General features: G+C 43.7%; 1 protein-coding gene across 1 annotated transcript; it reads left to right on the top strand.

Annotated features, from left to right (window-relative positions):
• Nucleotides 1-1154: 1154 nt before the first annotated feature.
• Nucleotides 1155-20271, top strand: NR1D2 (nuclear receptor subfamily 1 group D member 2). The gene is given in 8 exon segments (XM_008631985.2): nt 1155-2279; nt 2281-2557; nt 4489-4577; nt 5495-5639; nt 7254-7870; nt 11042-11227; nt 14957-15167; nt 19580-20271. Coding segments are annotated over 8 exon segments (1806 nt in total). The 5' UTR covers nt 1155-2195; the 3' UTR covers nt 19777-20271.
• The last annotated feature ends 1613 nt before the right edge of the window (nt 20272-21884 follow it).

Here is a 21884-nt window from a genome sequence, read left to right as displayed (position 1 = left end):
GCCGGCTGCGGCCCCCCTGCTACCGCAGCGTCCCGGGGGCCGGTGTGATCGCTCGGCCAGCTCGCCGCCTGCTTCGCGCCCCTGCGGCGCTCCCTCTTCCCAGAGCTCTGTGTTAATGAAATACCAGCACGTTGCGGTGCCCCCCGCCCCATCCCTTAAGTGAATCCCGCCAGGTAGAGCCCAAGGGGTTCTTGTCACTCAGCCGACGGTGACTCCGCAGCAGCAGTAGCGCGGCTCCGTGTAGCCCAAAGGACTCATTTCACCACCTTCCGGCGGGTTCCCTAAGAAAATCCTCGGTAGTTCACAGAACCGGGCTGCCTTTCTCCACCGGGTGCCCCGGTACCCCCGTTCTGCGGAGTGCCAGCATCCGTGTGCACGTGTACGTGCTCCGTGTCTGTGCTCTTTGTTCTGAGATGTCACCCTGTGCTGTGTGTGAGAGTCAACTTTTGACTGCTGACCAAACAAAAACAGCGTTCACAGGGAAGTGTAACTTCTAAAATAACAAAAAATACAAGAAATCGTGACCGTGACGCTGGCAAGACTGCCAAGCTCTCTAGGGTGCCAGAGCAGCCCAGCTATCTGGGGCTTCTCCTGCTCTCAGGAGAAGAAGGGTGAAACTCCCCCATAGGCACACACTTTCTGTGCTCCTCGGTGACATTGGCCTTACCCTTGAGGGAAAAGAGCATCTCTTTTATGAGCAGGGTTTAAAGATAATGGGGCGCGGTGGCAGCATGGAGAAACGTGGAGTTCCCTGCAGGGGCTGTTCTTGCGTGTCCCGATCTGCTTCTTGCAGATAAGGATGGCGCCTGCTGAGAAGCCCGGTGCCTCCCTTGGACCAGGTGAACTGTGAGCTTTGACCTGGCACCTGGCAGAGGCGCGTGCGACGCTGGGGGGTGGCACAGACCTTTGTCAAACAGGTGGTGTCTTAGCCCAGCACGGGTGTCTGATGATGCCTTGTTTCTCATGCCATGGCTGAACCTGTGACCCCCTTGCCAATCCTCCTTTGTCTGAAAACCTGATCCGGAATGCCAGTTTTGTTGCCGCAGAGGTGCTAAGAGGACCGTTATGTCTAATAAAAGTATTGAAAATTTGTAAGTCAGAATTGTTCCCTGCAAGCAGTAGTGTTTTCAGGGTTGTATAATACTGCTGCTTTCATCTCTGAGGAGGTGATGGCTGATGTTAGATGCTACAGCCCCTGCCTGCCGTGCCAATTCAGTTGATCAAGGACTCTACAGACACTAGTGCTTTTTTCCTCCAAAGGAAGGCAGTGCATGGCCTTTTTAAAGTTTTGAATTCTTACTAGTGTGTGGAGTTCCTTGCTGCAGTGTCCTGAGTCATCAGTGAAGAGTCTACTGAACAATAGAGGCATAAAATGTAGAACATACTGAGTGTAATTTATCTAAGCAGTTTCATGTCTATGGCTTTTGAATTTCTTGTGTGAAATATCAAATGTTTTTATACTGACTTTTGAAATGCTGAGTCTTGGAGACAAACTCGTATGAAGTGCAAACAATTTCTCTTGCTTACAAGCAAGAAGAAGGAGCCTGTGAAAAGCCAGAACTACTCCCAGGTCTGCCTGAGGACAAAAAGCTGTTTCATCTCAGGGATTCTCAAGTGTGTCAGATTGCAAGACGCGGCAGGACAGAGACTGTTTGCAAATAGCAGCCTGGCAGTTGGGGTTTAGCTGCTGCTAGAAATGCTACAAAGGCTTGCAGTTGGACAAATGGCGTTCAGTAGGCTAACCAGACTGCAGTGCTATTTCCTTCCCTTGCCCCCTTCCCCTCGGCATTGTGAGCACCTCCCAGCCCTTCCTTTCTGTGCCTCTGGCGCGTAGCCTGCGTGAAGTCTTTTTCTCTGCCCTATTTCTGTCCCTAACCTAGCTTGTTTGCATTCTGGCTCCACAGTGCTGTAAGATCCTGTCTTTGCTGAGGCTCCAGATGAGCTCTGCACAGAGGGTGGCCAGGGAAACTCTCTCTGGGTCACTCCATGCCCTGTCCCTGCTGCCCCATCTTTCCAACACCATGGCTTGTTGCTCCATCTTTTGGTTATGCCATTTCATCTCGGCCTGGACCAGAGGAGGCTGATAAGATGGGAGAAGGGGATGGGGCAGACTGGGAGGCCAGCCGTGGAAAACAAATGGAGACAAACAAGCTTGAGGGAGAGAGGGAGGGAAAGGAGTGCTCCAGGAGCGTGTAATGGCTGATGTGGTGGTGCTGGGTCACGGCGTGGCTCACATGGCAGCGGTGCATGTCTGCTGGTTATGTCACTACGTGCTGCCTTTTTTTTCTTGCCTTAGGGGGTGTGATAGCTTACATCAGTTCTTCAAGCTCGGCATCTAGCCCAGCCTCATGTCACAGCGAGAGCTCAGACAGCGGTTTCCAGTCGTCCTCTTCGCCTGTGCCATCTCCTCCAAACAGCTCCTCCTCGGAAAGTGGATGCAATGGCCGGAGCAGTGAAGGCTCTGACGGGGCACCGAAGAGCGATCGGCTGGAGGAGACTATTAAAACAAACCAGTCAAGTGTTGCTGGTTTGACAAAAGGCCATAATGGAGTCACAAGTATGTTTGGTGCCAGTTCCTGAAAACACCGTTTTCCCCTTATGTATCACAACCAGGTCCCCCTTTGGCTTGTGGTGCAGGCGCACAGCAAAGCCTCCATTTTTATCTTTTGGCACAGTGTGTGTGGTAATACATACAGTGTTGCCACACAAATGCTGATACGATGGGGGTCCCATTGCTGCCAACTTCAAACAGTCCATAAATACAGTCCAGCTTTGCTTCAAATTTTCATCAGTGAAAACTGATCTTAGTAAAATCAAAAACTTGGTTAAAAAGAAGTGATGAAGTAAAGGTAATGTAATCAGAAATTGCCTTCAAGAGTATTTATGGAACTGTCTTGGAAATCTAGTTTCTCTATTCTTTCATGCTCTGTCCCCTGCCCCTTCACCTTCCCTCCTCCCCAGTTGTGAGGAACAAAATAAATAAATTACCCAAGCATCATACTGACATAGCTATGGGTGGAACAGTTATCTTTTTGATTCCAAGTCATAATTTGTGGATGTGAAAACTAAAATACTTGTAAACCAGAACTAAGGGATGGCCGTTTAAAATACAACAATCTATCTCCACCTGTTTACTTCACACTTCTTTTGGTAATCAGAAAAGATCAATGGTAGAAAAGTATATTTGAACAGTTTCGGAAGGGCAAGATTCAAAATAAGTACTGGAATGAGTGATTCAGCAAACAGCTGGAATTTAGTCCTTTGGAGGCTGAATTCTTTTGTTGGCAGAATTGTTTTGTCATTTTGGATTGTTATGAAGCTAGAATAAGTGTCTAATAGTTCTACCTCAAATAGGGGCTTTTTGTCAGTTTGGCTTTTTTTTTAAAGTGTTCCTACCTTAAGTTCTTAGTAAGAACCTTTACTTAAAAATTCTCTAGTAGCTAGATTTTTGGTATCCGGGCAGAGGTTCCTGAAATGAAACCTGTTGTAAATTGTTCAGATAGATAGACAACTTTTTTAGCTCAGTACTAACTGTGTTAAAAAAAGAGAAAAAAAATAAAAAGTTGTGGTTTGGTTCTTGTTCTTTTTGAAAACCTTAAAAAATGTTTTAGTTTCTCTTTATAAATGAAACCCAAATGTCAAATAAGTTACTTTTCTGGTAGAATATGTTTCTGTGGGAGTATTTCCAGCTGTCTCTGTTGGATTAAGGTAACTTTGTGGTTACTGAACTCACTGGTAAAATTCCCATTGGCTTCAGTGAAACCAATGTTAGACCAGCACTTAGGACTTGCAAAAAAATTTTATTGACAAGCTGAAATAAAATAGGTGGGGGAAAAACTTAAAAAACTCAAGCCGTGAGCATTTTTACAGGATCGAGAAGGTATTTTCAAGTCCAAGCATGCAAGCCATTCTGGATATGCACTCAAATGAGTGGTCTCTACATGTGTAGATATGGCTGAGTTACCAGTCCTAAATTGTTATCAAATAGGTACAGTGTATGGCTGGTGTTGAATATATTATAGAGTGTCCTTTAGTGTTTCTGGTTTTTAAGAAAAAGTGTTTATTCTCTGTTGGGGAAACTGTAGCCTTTCATAGGCTTTCTTGTCCTGATGGAAAAAACAGATTGAGCCTGAACTTTGGTGGCCTAGTTAACTGAATGGTCCTTTTAAAAGTGCTTAAATGTAAGCAGACTTTCTTTTTCTACTGCTGAGTGCAGTGCTGCTGTATTTGAAAGCCCAGTGAATATGTGCTTTCTCCCTATTCGGTTGAGTGCTTCGTGTTTGTCCTCTTTTCCCCCACCCTTGCACTGGTACCTTCTGAACTGTTCAGGGGGTTTGTACGTTCATGTTGTCTGTTCTTCTGCTGTATTTTTTTGTGTGTTGAACTGACCTGACATATTTCGATTTAAGTCCAGGTTTTAAAAGCTGGAAACATATTCCTGCAGTTGTCATTGGTTTCTATATCCTTGACTTTTTTGTTTGATTCTAGAATTTAATGGCATGGTCCTTCTTTGCAAAGTCTGTGGAGATGTCGCTTCAGGATTTCATTATGGTGTTCATGCCTGTGAGGGCTGCAAGGTGAGCTATATTTCTGCTCACCTTTCTGCTGGTGAAATGCTCAAGCTCTCCCCATAGGGGAAAAGGGGTGTTACTGCCAAAAAAAAATTCAGTATAGTTCTCTGTTAAATATGAGAAATTTTGGAAGCTGTAGGGAACAGGCAAACTGCTTAGGAATATACAGCATTTTCCAAACTCTGCAGTACTTTCTGTTCCCACCCCTTGTCCAATCCTGCCTGACTTGGAGCGCACAGCAGAGAACAAGAACTGGAAGCTGAGGTGGTAAGGACCATGTCACGCAAGACATGTGCATGTTAGTTGCATTAAGATAGTGGGTGTGAGTTGTCACCTGGGCTGGGACACAGAACAAAACAGCTTTGGAAAAGCAATTCTTTACCACAGGGAGAGCCAGAAGTAGATACATATTTTCTTAACCTGTAACAGTGCAAATGTTATGTTCTGTGAAGGAGCTTATCAACATAAAGGGTTATGTGAAAAAAACGCCTTTGAAGGTGATGTGGTGCAGGAGAATGGTTTTGTTGCCAAACTGCAGAGATGGAAGTCAAAAGATGTTATTTTGACTCCCATCTTTGCACTTGATGTCATAGGTATTTGAGAGCACGTCTTAGGAATTGTTAGTGCAGTGATAGAGGTAATACTGGAGATCCTTTGCTCTTAGGTGCTGACTATGCAGGGAATAACTTAGCGTCTTCTGTAATTAGAAATCATAACTAGTTCACATTACATACAGATCACACACAAAGGGGAAGTAAGTCATGAGGAGTACCAAGTTCTTTAAAGTCTCTTGGGGCTGATGGTTCTGAAGCAGCTGATGTGATGCAGTGAGGTTTTCTGTGCTTACGGATAGGTGAGTCTTGGCAGAAGGATTTGACATGTGCTGTAATGATAGTTGTGGGGTTTTTTTTGCTTGTTTACAGGGTTTTTTCAGAAGAAGCATTCAGCAAAACATCCAGTATAAGAAGTGCTTGAAGAATAACAACTGCTCTATAATGAGAATGAATAGAAACAGATGCCAGCAGTGTCGTTTCAAAAAATGCCTGTCTGTTGGGATGTCAAGAGATGGTACGTTCCTGTACTGAGCAGGGATCCTCTGAGAGGGAATCTGCTGCCCACCTCAAAACCAGTTGTTGAGGGTCTTAATGGCAGATAATGCAGCCAAGCCCTATTGTCGAGGACAGGTTCCCTGTCTGGGAGCATTTAGTTCAGCTTGCCCTCTTGCTCCATGAGTGTCCTGGGCTGGTGAGGTAACACTGTGGGCAGCCTCCTGCAGCACTGTCCTCCCGCCTGTGGAGGCTGATGCACTAGGACGTGCTGCCGTGGCCTGCTAGGGGGATGGTTGTGATGAGTGTCTCGATTTTGGTTTAATGAGTTAAGACTTAGAGCTGTGTCCTACCTGAATCTGAACAAGACTCATATTTTTCTTTTTTTTTTTTTCTTTTTTTTCTGTTTTCTTTTGTTGCTATTGCTTTTTCAATGGAAGGGAATTCTGCCCAACCTGATAGCCTTAGAGTAGTCACTACAGAGCCTAAAGAGTTAGTTTTGGGTACATAGGATGAGTATGTATCTGCTCCTTTTTTTTTTTTCTTTCTTTCTTTTCTTAGAGGGAGAGGAAAGGCAGGGAGGAAATGGTGATGTTGGTCTGTGTCTCTGACCACCTTGCTGGCTGTCCACTCCTTGTGACATTTTATTAAATAATGCTGAAAGCGTAGTTCATTTGTCTGCTACAACTTACTGTCACAAACCAGAACGCTTCCTTCTGTTTCACTTTTTAATTTTCTCTGGGTGCATATTTCACAAGAACTAGGAATCTTCGGCTGTTAATAATTTAGTGGGTGGAGTGTTAGAGCTTCCTTTAAATAATTGTTCCGAGTTCATGTCGTGCATAGGAGTTATTTCATCCCCTAGGCGCTTGTTTGCGCACAAGGTTGCACCTGCTTTAATGAAAGAGACTTAGTTACATTAATGATGGACTACTGCGTGAGCATAATTACATCAGTCGAAACTGGTTATAAGCCCTTGTGCGGCTGCGGTTGGACAGGGTGGTAGAGGCAGTTGTAGATTCCCTAGGTCAGTGTCAAAAGTGCTGCAGCCACAATGATGCCCATCCCCTTGCCAGCAGAAAATGTCCTTGTCAAGGCAAAGTTGTCAAGAAAATTTGCCAAGGTAAGCTTCGTTCAGCATTGATTCTCTTGTTTTGGTAAGTTACGTAATTGGTCCGTGAGGACCTGTCTTGTAGGACTTTTATGCAAAGATGATATGAACTGTGTTTACATTCAGCTAATTGTCAGTTCACAGAGTTGTGCTGATTTAGTAGATCCAACCTTAAAGCCTAACACTTAGTCAGTCAGCACAACTGTGTGTATACTCCATAGCCAGGTTTGAGGCAAAAGGGGAAAAGGCCTTACAGACTGTGTGCTTTAGAGCTGCCTTCTGCCTGTATGCAAACAACAGCATACATTAGGACTCATGCCAGTCCTATGCCCCAGAAGCTCTTTGACTTCACTGGTAATACCCCTGCTGTAGTATTGGTGAGAGCTGTTACAATTGCCTTAAAAGGCAGGACTTTTTGTTGGGGTGTGTATTTTGTGTGTGCATGCTAACACTTTCAGGAGTGACTTTTTTTTTTTTTCTTTTTTTTTTCCCTTTCCACCACTATCTATTTCTCCACCTTGTTAGCTGTTCGATTTGGCCGTATTCCCAAACGTGAAAAACAGAGGATGCTGATTGAAATGCAGAGTGCCATGAAAACCATGATGAACAGTCAGTTCAGCAGTCACTTGCCCAACGAAGCATTAACAGAACATCAAGACCAAGCACCTCAAGAAGATCTTTCCTCCAAGCCCAAACAAGAGCGAGAAACCATCAAAAGCCCTTCTCCCCCTCCTAGTGCTGACATGGCTAAGGAGGAAGTGATCGGTATGGTCACTAGGGCCCACAAAGACACTTTCATGTACAACCAAGAACAGTCCCAAAACCCAGCAGAGATGATGCAGCCCCAGAGTGGGGAGAGAGGGTCAAAGAACACCGAGCAGTACATCTTGGGCAGCGAGCACTGTGTTGGTGGCCTCGGTGGCCCTCAGTACCCTGAAAGGGAGCAGCACCTTGGTGGACAGTACAAAGGGAGGAGCACAATGCATTATCCAAGCGGGCACGCCATGTGCTTCACCAACAGCCACTGCATGAACTTCACCAGTGGTTACACTCAGCGAATGTGTGAGAGGATCCCAGAAGATGGCTTTTCTCCAAACAAGAATACCACTTACTCTTGCAGCACTGGAGGAAGAATGCATCTGGTATATTGATATCAATTGTTTGATTTGACTTAGTTATTGGTGGGTGTGATCCAGCTGTGCCTGAGTGGTCAGTGAAGCTGCATGCAGTTAGCACAACTGCTGAAACTTTAAAGGGTGACACAAGCTTGATAGTGCAAATTAGGATGAAGGACAAAAACAGCTCGATGTGTGAAGGATTTGAAATCATACAAGTGATGGAGCTTCTTGACTTGGTTTTTAGCTAACTGAAAGTAAAATAACATCAAAGAGTATTGGTTGGAAAAAAAGTCACGGGTTTTTTATGTGACTTGACTTTAAAATGAAAATAGGAGTTTATAAATACCCCTTTTCACTCAGTCCTTTTTTAGACTTTACTTTTTTCAAATAACCTATACAGTCAGATGTACTGTATTTTCATTAAGGGTATTCAGAGAAAATTTCTAGGGTGAAACCCCAGGGCTAGGATTTTAAGCCAGTCTACAGGCCTTGCTGTGGGTTCCAAAATCTCTGTTGCAGGGTGAGCTGGTTTTTTGGTGGTGGGGATTTTTTGGTTTGTTTTGTTTTAATGAGGCCCACAGGCTATGCATCCTTTTCAGTGTAGAACATCTTCAGATCTGAACAGAGGCAGGAGGAAGATGCACAGCTAAACTGTTAGAGAGAAGTTCGGGGTCTTTCCTGTAGTACTTACGCAAGTAAGGCTCTGGACACACTTCTGTGTACCTTAGATGACTTTGCTAGAGCATTTTCTCACTGAATTCTTAACAAGGATGCTTCCTGGTTTTTTGCATATGGTTGTTGGTTTGGTTTGGTTGGGATTTTTTTTGCCTTTCCTTAACAGGTCCCTCTCATTTGCCTTGCACCTGCTGTTTCTCTGCCATTCAGGCAACCAGTTCTGTAAGCCCCTTAAAATAGATTGTCCTTCTCTTTATCACTGGAGCCGCCTGGGATGAGAGAACATAACATCCTCATTCTCATCCTGCGCTCCTGGTGTGAGGCGCGAGCCCCTGACCTTTCTGAAGTACTTGAGCTGCCGGTGTTTTTCTTCCTCCTGCTTTGTAAAGATCCTTCACAGGTTCTTGGAGACCCCCAAAGGTCTCCACAGTGAAGGTGTTTATTTTGATGCTGTATTTCCATGGGGACTTTTTGGTTGTTGGGGTTTTTTTTACCCTTCTTTGTCTACTGCATCTATAGGCCATGCCATCCATAGCAGGGTCTGACCTTAATTGCAGACTCCAGGCACTACAACATGGCAAATAATAATACCCAGCCTTTCTTCCTTGCAGGGAAAGTATGTGGTGTCACTACAACGGCATTCTTGGTGCTCCTGAGAGGCAGAGGTTAAACCTGTCAGTATGGGCAGGAAGGGAGTGGTGCTGCCTTGCAGAGGCTCAGCCAGTCAGTTTGACCTGTGCATGGCAGCTGCAAGGAGGATTTACTCAGTCAGTGATGAGAAGACAAAACCAAGTCCAAGAGAGCACTGCAGCTCCCACTCCCCGCCCCACATCCCTGATACGGATGAGGGTTTTGCCCAAGAACTCAATGAGTTCAGGATCTGACCAAAATGAGTCAGCAGCAATAAGAGCAAGTAATTAGGCTCTGAACCAGTATGGAGACGGATGTTCAGGGGTTTGGTCGTTTTTACTCAATACCCCTGCAACCAGAAAAGCAGAACAGGTCATTCCTGAAGAAGTTGATCTGAAGAGGAACTGTACAAGCTGACAACTGCTTCCATAGGAAGCCTGTCAAGAGTTCAGGGAGTGGCTGGGCACTCTTAGGCATATGGTTTAGCTTTCGGTGGTTCTGCAAAGAGTTGGACTCAGTCCTTATGGGTCTCTTCTAACTTGAGATACTCTTGACTCTTGGGCAGAGGTCTACCAAGAGACTACAGACACAGTGCACAGGGTGTGGAAGTGGTAGTTTCCCCTTGGGACTGGGTGCATGTGGGTAAGGGTAGTAAGGGTATACTGTCATAGAATGAGAAGTGAAGGTGTTTTTTGTGTCCAATGCAGAGCAGGGTACTGAAGCAGAGATCCCTTATTTTCAGAGAGTGCTGTAGTTTCAGCAATACCAATGTGAACCATTGCAGTATCACAGGCAGAGCAGTGGTTGGCATCTGCTGTCCTTCTGGTTCTGTGCCTAGACCTTTCCTTTTGCCAAAATACTATATTCTTGTAATCTTAGGACCTCCCACGCAAAGAATTGCTAGGCAATTACCATATTCAAGATGCCCTGAAAAAACAGCACAGCTCTGAGGAATTGCTAATCTATTTCACTGCTTTCTCTTTGTTTTGCTGACATTATGTAAGATTACATATACCATTTAGTACACTTGTGAGGAATACTTTAAAGGAATTTTTGTCCTTGATGATGACAGGTGAAATGAATATTAAAAGGTTTAAACTTCATTAAAAGATGTAAATTTTACAGGCTAGAACTGAAAATATCTCAGAGCTTCTGGTTGGCTCTTGCAGAGGGAATTTATTGGCAGTCAGCCTTGACTGATACATCTGATCTCATAATCGATTCAGACTTTCCTACAAAAAAAATTGCTGTATGTTTGTATAAAAGAAAGAGAATTTTGTCATCTTGTGACTGAGAAATACTGGAATACTAGTGCCTTGGTGTTCCTCCTCCAGTGATACAAGTAAAAGCAAACTTGCAGAAGGTTATCCTTGTAATGAGGGTGTGAACCTGTGACTCAGGAAAGCAAAGCTTGCTTGTCATCTTGACTGAAGCACTTCAGTTGCCTGCAGAGCAAGAAAGATAAGAGAATGAACGTCGTAGCGACTGTGAGATTGCAACTGATTGATTGTGAAATCACAATTTACTGTGAAATTACAGGGATAATACAAGTAAGAGAAATTCAGATGTCAGACCAGGTTAGTTGAGATCAGGGAACAATAGCATAACCTTGGTTCTGTCAGGTATTTTGTAGTACACAGTGTTGTAGGCTCCAAAGTTAACAAATTCATAAATAGATTGCTAACAATGCCATGGATTTTTTTCTTGTTTTAAAGGAAGGGGAAGAGGTCCAATTCCTTTGGGAATTGACTGAAGAATATTGATCTTTTTTTATCTGTGTCATTATTGCAAAGCTTTGTTGAGTAAAAAACCTGTTTCTTTTAAATATTTGTCAGTATTTGGAATAACATCTTAAAAAGTTGTTTTCTGTCTGTGTTTTGTAAACATCAGGTCTGCCCGATGAGTAAGACTCCCCACGTGGACCCAAACAAGTCTGGCCATGAAATCTGGGAAGAGTTTTCCCTGAGTTTTACTCCTGCAGTGAAGGAAGTGGTGGAGTTTGCCAAGCGCATCCCAGGTTTCCGAGATCTCTCCCAGCATGACCAGGTCAATCTTCTGAAGGCTGGGACCTTTGAGGTGAGACCACTGTGTGTATAGTGTGAACCTGACAAGCTGTGCATCTGTCTGACCCTGTAAGAGCAGAACCAAATAGAACTGGGTGGCATCAGGTGAAACCAGCTTGTTCATGGATGCTCTGAGCGTTCTTTGGGGTGATGGTGTCCAAGGGATCTGTTTGGTCAGACCTTGGTGACCTGTCCCTCTTTCAATGAGCTCAAAACTGCTCAGCCCTTCTACCCTTCCCTCTTCCCTGGGTGTTAATAAATGGATAATTAGGGGTTTCTAGCTACCTTTGCTTACTCTGGGGAACTGTACTGCATCTGGAAGGGTGGATAGGTTAGAAAGCTGTCCACTGACTTACAAGTTTTGTTGAGGAATGTGTTTACCGCTCTGCATGTCCTTGCTTGTGCCATTCTGCTTCCTGCCAAGGCCAGAGTATCCATCCTGACCAGTCTCCAGTAGCCTTTGGTGGCAGCTTGGGAGCGTCTGAAGCTTCCACATCCAGTGCAGTAACAATGGTAACTACCTGTACTGCTGCATCTCTGTAGATACTGTGTGCCAGCTGCAGCCTGACTTACTCTAGACTAATCCTACTAGGTCCTCGTGGTTAATTGCATCCACTTGTGATCATGACGTATATGTGAATTAGTGGTATTAATTTGGAAATGATACCACAGAGCTTGGTGCTGTTTTATAATTAGTGACCTTCACTAGGTGACCTTTACTTCATGTTTTAGTTGCCCTTCCAGACCCTTGTGTCTATTGGGGACTGTACACATTTTATGAATATTCAAATGTGAAATTTGAATAGAGAGGGCCAGAGGAGCCAAAGTCCCAAGTGTTTGATGTTACTGTGCTTTTCTGGGGAGCGTAGCATTGCTGATGCCTTTGCTCTTGTTTACATGATTTATTCTTTCAAAGAGAGATGCTGGATGTTTACCTGAAATGAAGACATTTCTTGTGTGATGTGTTGGGTCTTCTGTCTATGCTTATACAGCCCAGTTCTAAAATGGATAATTGTTGGGTTGGAAGGTACAAGTTCTACTGGAAGACTTGGTGCCTGGAGTCTGTTGGTTTTGCTGTTTATTTCATTTTGCTGTCACGTATTTTTTTCTGTTGTACTTATTCTTGGCCTTTTAATATTCATGTAGAACTCCTGTAGCAAAGGGGCTGTATTTTTACTTCTTCACTACTTTCACCTTGCACAAAAATGTTGATTCCTTCCTCTGCAAAGTCCAGCACCCTCAAGGAGGGTGAAAAATTTGGCTTGAACAGTCCCTATAATGTAAAGCCAAACCTTACGTTTTGTCTTGGCCTTGCCTCACCTGAAGCTTTTCTCAAGTCTCACTCAAATGCCTTTTTGCCAGTTACAAGCACTGCTGATAAGGAGGTTTCTGTATCCAGGGGAATTAATAATGATGTACGGCCGCATGCTTGTCACTATTCACTTATTTATAAGAAACATTAATGATTCCTGTTAGTGGGCTGCTACTTGTAGTTAAAGGCCTGTGTGGCATCTTAGCAACAGAAAAAAAAAAAAGTTATGCTGCAGAACAGTGGAAAAAAATCCACAACAGGATTAATGAAACCACTGCAATAGAGGCAAAAGCGTCTTGAAAGCCTGGTTCATCCAAGGTCATTTCTGGGTAACTGAACTAGGATATTCCAATGTCTGCCTGTTAATGGAAGAACCCGAGTGAAAGTGCTGCCTCCAAGTCTGGTGTGGCTGGCTTGGCACTGTGCTTCTTAGCAGTTCGTATTTGAGGAGTGCCTGTTCCTTTGAGGGTAAGAGGACACATGGAGACAATGTTGGTGCAGAAGCTGCACAGCTATATATATTCACGCACACATAAGCTAAAAAGGTCTCTAAGAACTGGGAGTACTGGGGAGCTCAGTGTATCGTCGTGGCATTTGCATGGCTTCTATGAGAGCCAACTCAGAAACAGCAGTGAGCCTAAAATAAGGAACTCGACTGGTTTTGAGTGGGCCCTCCTCCACCTCCCCTCCAAATGCAGTTGATGGTAGAGCTAACAAGGCCTTTAGTTCCATTTGAGTAGTGACTCAGTTTGACTACAGGTAGTAGGGAAGTGATCAAGCAACCTCCAAGAATGGAAGTTTTTATGTGCCTGTGTTGCTAAGGTTAAGTGATAGGATTGATCAGGTGTATCCTCAGCATGCACAAGTATGTGTCTGGTTTGAAGTGAAATGGGATGAATCAATCCTGTGCTATGCCATAGTCCAAACGGTTCTTCCTTGTTTAGAATGGTGACATTGAAATAGGTGAGGTCTTTGCTTTAGTATAAGTCAGCTCAACTTCATGGGCTTCAGTTTTGAATACCAGCATTAATCCTGGTTGCTCGTTATTTAAAGATATTTCTAAAGCCCAGTTCTATAGGGAGAATACCATTTTGAACTGAAAGGTTGCTGGATACCCGGTGGGTCTGTGCTAATGCTCAAGTTCAGCTTTGTCTGCCCGCCCTTTGCCTGTTTTTGTTGTATTCTGATGGCTTCTGCATCTAGGTCCCTGCACTCTGTAGTTAATGTCATCAAAGGGGACAGATAGCTTAGCTAACAAAGGTGAATAGTATGTAGTGCTCATGTGTCCATCAAGATTGCTGCATGTTGTTTGGCCCTTAAAATTTAGGAGCAGGTCATGTAATGTGCATGAACAGTGTTTGAATTCTCAAACATTTTCATTTGTTTTGAACACTCCTTTTTTTAGCTTGTCAAAGGCACTAGTCTTTGAAAACGTGGTTCTCCTCTCACCTGTAGTAAACATTTAAATTAATGCAGTTAATAGGGTAAATGAGAAGAGACAACTGTCACTCCAAGAGATTACAGCTAGTTTGAAGTTTTAACCAATGCCAGTTAGTTCATTTTCTTCAAATAAGAAGGCTGTTCTGTGCAACTTAAACCTTGAAAATGTAAATAAGATTGTTGAACATGAGCAAATGAAACTTTACAAGCCATTCCAGAGGGAAATATTTCACAGTACAACTGAGAAACCACAAGAGAAATTTCACCCCAAAGGGGTAAGTTTAGCAGATGTCAACTGCTCCAGCCCAGGTGCTTGTACCAAAGGGGTATTCCCAGCTGCTACAGACCAGGTGCCATCTCAAGCTGTGCTTCCCTAGCCTTTTGAAAGCTCTACATGTGGCTCCTTTCTGCCAGGGCTCATTAACATTCCTGTGGGCACAGTGATGTGGCATGGTACTTTTCCAAAGAATGCCTAGGGGGCCCGATCATCAGGTGGTGTAAATCAGCATTGTTTCCATAGAGCTGCTCCAGTTTATGCCAAGTGAGAATCTGGTTCAGCACCTTCATTTTGCTCCTCATAAGTGTGGCCAAGAAAACATTTCTTTTAATGCTCTGTTTGCCTTTGGCTGTTGTTTGGCTTAAGCAAGTTGTCCTACTGGCATATTTATGAATGACATGGTCTGTGTGGCTCAGGCTGTCCGAGGCTTAAATTTTAATTTTCCTGCCTTTCATATGCTGAAGCCCCTCCCCTGCATCCACTCCCTAATTTTGTCACTTGTTTGTTTCTCTCAGATTACTGGGCCAGAGCTTGCACTGTGTTTTGCAGCTCAATAGCATGCTGACAATTTCTGTATAGAATGCCTCTAGAACGGTTAACGAGACACTTTGAATGATGTTAAAAGTTTTAATTTTTTCTTTGGCTTTTCTAGAAATGCACCTACATTTATCTGGTTTTGTTGTTAATTTTTTTCTTCCTTTTTCTTTCACCAGGTTTTAATGGTACGATTTGCATCTTTGTTTGATGCAAAGGAACGTACTGTCACCTTCCTGAGTGGCAAGAAGTACAGTGTGGATGACTTGCATTCAATGGGAGCTGGTGATCTGCTCAACTCAATGTTCGAATTCAGTGAGAAACTAAATGCGCTGCAACTTAGCGATGAGGAAATGAGTTTGTTTACAGCGGTTGTCCTGGTATCTGCTGGTAAGGAGAGAAGGTTAACTTGCACCTTTGCCAAAAATTGAATGTGGCTCTCCATGAAAAGCTTTCTGTAAAATTTATAGCCTATTATTTCACGTCTAAGTGCAGTTGAGTAGGTTTTAAGCTACTAGCAGCCTGTGATCTTTTTGTTTTTAACATACCTAGTCTTTCTAATACTGCCTTTAAAAAAAAAAAGTGAAAACGGGCTTATGTTTTCCTCCTGCTTTCTGTTTAATGCAAAAACACATAGCTGCCCTGTGGCCATTTAGATGCTATTTGTCTGACTCCTCTAAGTTTCACAGGACAGCATCACTGAAATTACTCCTGACTTGCACAGCATAAGTCTTTGGATAAGGTGGTATTTTTGCTTCCAAGTATTGTCATTTAAGTCTATTGTGTATTTTACCTAAGTCTAAATCCAACAGTTTGATCTCTGCCTATGTCAGCAAGAAAGCCCTATCATCTGCATCGTGACTTCTTAGCACTGAAGGCCTGCCAATCCACTAACATCTTCACCAGCCTCCTATCTTGTTTCAGTCCCTGGATAGACAGAACACCCTGGCCCAGATTCAAAGAAGGATTAAGCACCTACTTCTGTAGTATTATCTCAAGCCTCAAATTAGGCACATTAGCTCTGCGTATAATACCTGGAATACAAGATGCAGAATCCCTGCTTGCTGGGTAAGAAGCTCTCTAGAGGTAGGTAGCAGGAGTGTTCACAGCGCCCACTTAGACAACGAGCCAGCAGCTGGGGAGCACTGAACTCCTTGAACAGGTGCACCCCTTTCACATGAGCAATTGAGGCCCATGTCTTATGAGGGAGGGGCACCCAGGCATGGTGCTGTAGGCACGTGAGGCCTCTGTAAACAAGGTAGGACAGTTCAGTCTAATAGCTTTGTGCATGGCCAAACGGAAATGTCACAGCACAGGAGGGGCAGCTGTCGCCTCTTCAGTTTGTAGGCCGTGATAATGAGCAGAGGGTGGCACAGAGTTAGTGAGCTTCAAGAGCCTGAACAAGTGGCAGTGTGAAGGAAGCATGGCACTATAATCTGAAGGAAACATGGAATCTGTTAATGAAAACGTTCAGGTAGCAGAGAAACCTGAAGACTTAGTTGCTTTTCCAGACTCTGGAAATTCCTGACAAGAACCAGAGGCAGCTTTTAAAATAAGGACTGACAACCAGGTCTCTTCCCTTCTCGTGCACTGTAACTAGGCTTACAGCCACTCTTCTTGCTTGCTCAGCTCCTGGGTCCTAGAATATCTCATGCCACCTGTTTTCAGTCTAAGTGGCTGTATCTGTTCTGTTAAATGTGCTTCTAGCATAGTGCCATCTCCCCAGCCTTTAAAGTGCTGTGCTGATTGCTGGCTCCCAGCAGGGATTAGCTTAGGGCTGGCATGTAACATGTACAGCATGTAGTGTCAGCCGTGCAACGGGACAAAAAGAGAAGGTGTTTGGTATTCAGGCTTCTTGCAGCTGCTGAGGATTTTTCAGATCATAGTTTGGACATTATTGCTGCCTATCTTAGCTACCTCGTGATCTGATCTGCAGTGTGATCACAGCCTTCCTGGACATCTTCACAAAATTTTATAGGGCTTTATAAAGTGCAGCTTTATTTAGTCAGTGTTGGGGCTGTATTCCAGACACAAGGCTAACTCTGATGGTCACTGTGAGTTCGAAAGTTTTCAGAGCAACTTCATTCTGTTATTTGAGGCTGGATTGAAATGCTGCAGTTGTTACTTCGCACATGTGAGTAAGTGAGCAGGCTTCATGCTCAGGCAGGTACTGAAGAACAGAAGTGGCCTCAGCAGAGTTCCTGGGGAAGATGCTTACAGCATGAGGGATTGCTAGGAGGAGAAGGTGTCCGTAGAACTGAAGGATTGTGGGCATGTGTTGATTAAACAGATCGTGAAAGACAGATCCCTGCATCCCACTCTTAGAGGAGTAGTGTAACCAAAAGAGTCACTTTCTATGAGGGGAGGTGGAGCTTCGTTACAGAGGAAGGAAGAGTTGAAGAACAGGATCAGAGAGAATGACATGGAGATGCAGGCAAAGGAAAAAATGCTGTAAATGTAAGAAGAGCTGAAGGTGGAAGAAAAAGGCCATTAAGACTTCTTCATCTCAGAATGAAAGTTATTCAAGAGAAGACTGAAAGGGAGATAGTAGTCAAGGTTTACATCAGTTCCAAAAGCAGAAAGGAGTGTGACTGTTGAATGCTGATTAAGTGATCCATGATATAAAGTACCATGCTGCACTAATTAAAGATCTTTTTAAAGACTTTTAGTTGATTAAAATGAAGAAAAACCCAAACCCATCAATGGAAAAAAGAATTAAGTCTCTAAATACCACTAGTGGGGAGAATGCTTGTCAGAAACATCTCCACTTAGCACTGGATGAATAACCACTCTTAGGAGGGGTATTTGGAATATGCAGAAGAAGCAGGGGTAGTAGCAAGGGCTGCGTGTAACTCTGTACATCCTCTCCTTTTCATGTGTGGCAAAGAAAGAAGAAGCAGGATCACTCTTGCATGATGCTGCGGAATTACCTTGGTACCATTCCAGAATTAAAAGAATGCTTCGCCTCTGGCTTCAGTTAGCTGGATGTGTTGGAGATGGAGGAGAGGTAGCAAGGTGGATCATGGGCACTGAAAGAGGAAAAAGCAAGGTGGATCATGGGCACTGAAGGAGGAAGAAGCAAGGTGGAAGTAAAGCTGAAAGAATGTGGTTCTTGCAGATCTAGAGACCAGATAATCCCTTAACTAAGTGTCTTGCTTTGTGGTAGAAAACTATAAATTAGACACCCTCTATTATTCTCTTACTGGCACAATACTAAGAAAATCTTCTGCTGGCCCCTGGGAGCAACTGGAAGTAGACTGAGAGGGAGAAGAAAGACTTGGACTAATTGAAGAGAGGAGGTTACAGTAATTCACCCAAGGCAGCCAGGAAGGGCTGGGCTGCATTCTTCCACCTTCAGAGGCAAGGCAGTACTATTCTCACTGTACAGAGCTCTTGTGAAACTCCATTGGGCATGTTCTGTGCAAATGTCATCGTACCTGCTCGGAATAGAGCAAAGCTTTGCAGAGCAAGGGGCAAGCAGGAGAGATCATTTAATAAATAAAGACAGAGGTGTCTCCTCACTCGTGTTCTCTTGGACAGCAGCTGTCAAACCTAATGGACAGTCTTCACAGAAAAGTGGAATGTGTGCTAATAAAAATTGTTTAATAGTAATCAGAGCTCCTAATTGCAGAAGATTCTGGAACAGTCTTCCTGAAGGAACAAAACACATGTAACTGCTCCAAGATGCATCCTTAAGTGGATTATGTAATAATTTTTCCTATAGCAGTAGGGAACTGCACTGAGTAGTCCAGGAGGACTTCCTAGATGGTTCACCTGAGCTATCTGATTGGATTGACAGTGACAGCATAAGGAAGGGATTCCCACTCTGACTGTACGAACTGACTCAGTGTTACTCCAGAAAGCTGTTGTCGTTCCATGTCCCAGTTCTGCAAAGTGCTTAAGTACATGTACTCATCAAAGCACATTTCTGTTTGTGCCAGTCACTTGGGTATGTATGTGCCCTGCTGAATTTACATAGTGTTTAAGAAAAGAAGCTACAGCTTGGAAAAAACCAGCTACTGTGCATGGTTATGAGGTGAGATGTTTTACTTAAAAATTCATTCTTTTAAGCCGCTTGCTTAGGTTCCACCTAAGGATAACCAGGTGTGTTCTTAAATACAGCTCTCTTGATAGAGATGCTTCAGGCGTGGTGGGAGTGCAGTATGTGAGAACATAATATTTGTCCTGATGTTGACATTCTTCTTTTCCCCAGCTGGGAGTTTTTGGGTGCATTGTGTTTCATTTTGTAAGTGCTTCAGAACATACTCAGAAATAGTGCCCAGTCATATGAAGGCTTGTACTACCTTTGCCCCTCAGGGTACCATTGTGCAGATAAAAGTGTGGCTTGTCCTGAGTGGGATTTCCTCCTCAAACCTTCAGTTTAAGTTTAGGGTTCTATATCTAGCCTTAAGAAACGTTTTAAATTTTTACTTCCATGTGCCCTGTCTTTCCCCTTGGGTTGAAAGTTGTGATTCAGCAACACATTTAAACCTTTGCTTCAATCTGTCCTTCTCTGGAAACATGGGTTAGGGATCACAGAAATAGTGATTGAATGCTGCCAGTTTGGCATGAACTTAGTACTCTGAAAAGTTAATGCTAAATAACATTTGAAAGACTTTTGCTGTGTGATTTAAAACTTCTGGCATAAGAATCTGATTTTTCTTGTGCTTGTTAATTTAGTAAGGGATTCTTGCCGTGGTTTTATGTTGCACACTACATCTGTTCCATCAATTTTTTTGTCCTCCCCTACCCTCCTGTTTTTTAATTTCTCTCTCTCCCTCTCACCTTGCCCTTTTGTTTAGATCGCTCCGGAATAGAAAACGTCAATTCTGTGGAGGCACTTCAGGAAACACTAATCCGTGCATTAAGGACCTTAATTATGAAAAATCACCCAAACGAAGCCTCTATTTTCACAAAACTTCTTTTGAAATTACCCGACTTGCGTTCCTTAAACAACATGCACTCTGAAGAACTGCTGGCCTTTAAAGTTCACCCATAGGCCTTTAGGTCTCATTTGTACTTGGACTTGCCTCGTGTTAAGCTGTTTTGTGCTAAAATGTGTATTTATACAGTTGTACCACTTGTTGGAAAGAGTTCACAGACTGTGAACAGTTGATAGCTGTCCCATAACCATGCAATAAAGCTTTGGCAGGTGCTTTCAGCCGACGGCAGCGCAGCCTTCGGAGCCCTCCAAGGCGTCCAGGCCCAGCTGTGCTGCACTCCTGCAGAAGAGGCTGCGATGAGCCTGAGTAAATATGGACTCTCTTTCATTTAGGAAAAAGAACCACCACTGCCCTCTCACGTAAACTGAATGCAAAGTAGCTGTGTGTGTGCATATGGAGCATGGAATGGGGTGGGAACAATCCTGTGCTAATAGGAAAATGGAAGAGCTGATTTAATTGGTCTTTCACTTATCTAATAGATGTATGTCTGTGTCTCTTGATAACTCACTCATGGTTTCACTATTGTTATTCCATTAAACCCGATGGAATGATTTCAGCCTGCACCAACTCTTCACTGAGCGTGTGTTCATGCCATGTGTATATAATATAAATAGTTAAGTAGTGAGTGTTTATGGCTATATAAAGTACAGAGTTGTGTGTATATATGTGTATGTATATAAATAGTTCTATACATAAAGTATACATATAATTTCTTCACAATATTTTAAACTGTGAAGGAATTTAAACTTAAAACAGAAGGTGATCTATGGAAAGAACCAAATAGATGCACTTTGCATATTGCTGAACTAATTATCTGAGCATTTTTTAGAAAACATCAAATTTGCATTAATATGCTGTGTTTGTTAATTTAAAAAAAAAAAACAAAACAACCAACAACCAAGAGTGGCACTAAAGAGGCAGAGTCAGATTCAATTTCCAAAAGGGTTTTGTAGAGAATCTCAAGCAGAGGGGGTTGGTTGTGGCACTAATGGTATGGGTTGTCCATTGCCACTGAGGTTCTTGTGTTCTGATCAAGGTTAAATAAGCACCAGATGCTCTTCAAAAACTTCAGCTCAGCCAGAAAGAAACTATCAGATGAATAACAACGTATATCAGAAAAAGAAAAAATGGGAAAAACGTATCCATGGTTGCGTTTGGGTGTATGTGTGTTCTGTGACTGTTTATTTCTTGCAATCCATCATTTTGCTGCTTCATTGCTAAATGAGAATTGAAAACAGAAATGTGAGATGCCCCATGTCTTTTCACCATTTGGGCTTTGTGGTTCCCATGCCTGTTCTGGAGCTCTCCATTGGTGTGTGTGCATGTGAGCGTGTGTGATGTGCAGAGAAGGTGCATTAGATGGTCTGGATTTTTTTTTCTTTTTTTTTTTTCTTAAAAAACACCACAAAAACCAGCCGAACAAATGGGACTTTTTTGTTGTTTATGCCAGTAGCAAATTACAAAGCAGATCCACGAGGCTTAAGATTCTGCCGCTTTTCCATCTAGGAAAGCAGCTCTCTATGGGGTTTTTTCCATTTGTAGCAGGACCTGGCACCAGAAAAGAGAGATTAGAAGAAGTCAAAGCAGTTGTGTTAATTAGTTACATTTATGTTTTGCTAATGTGGGAAGAAAATGGCTCCATCACCCTCGTTTAGTTAACTTACCTTAGAGGTAGCCCTCTGGGTCTCTAGTGTTTGGTAACGCTACTCTTGGGAGGGAGTCAGCTCCTGGTAGTCAGGGCCAGGCCCCAGGAACCCTCCAGCCTGCAGAGCTCCTGCACACACCACTGTGGGCTGAGAGGAGCCCTCCTGCCTGTGGTGGAGCTGGAGCAGAAGCAGACCTTTGCCTGCTGCTCAGCATCAGGATCTGGGATGGGAAGAGGGAAGGCTTGCACCCTGCCACGCCCCTCTGGCCTTTGGGCTGGGGATTCTGTCTCTGACAGGAGGAAGGGGCTGAGGGTGGGGCGGGCAAGTGCTTGGTAAGAGGTGGGGAAAATTCAGCTGTAGCTTTGGCTAAGGAGCAGAAGAGGCCCCCCCTTTCCCCTGCTCTGCAGCTGCTGTGGGCAGAGCTGTCCTGCCTCAAGCTGCTTTAACCACTGGGTAACGGCCCCTCCGTACATACAGTTTTGCTACCCAAATGTGCTATCAGGGCATATTGTCCTAAT

This window comes from Corvus brachyrhynchos, unplaced genomic scaffold, assembly GCF_000691975.1.
Source record: "Corvus brachyrhynchos isolate BGI_N302 unplaced genomic scaffold, ASM69197v1 scaffold53, whole genome shotgun sequence".
Lineage (NCBI taxonomy): Eukaryota > Metazoa > Chordata > Aves > Passeriformes > Corvidae > Corvus > Corvus brachyrhynchos.
The sequence above is the reverse complement of the archived record's forward strand: the minus strand, read 5'-3'. Positions and strand labels throughout refer to the sequence as shown.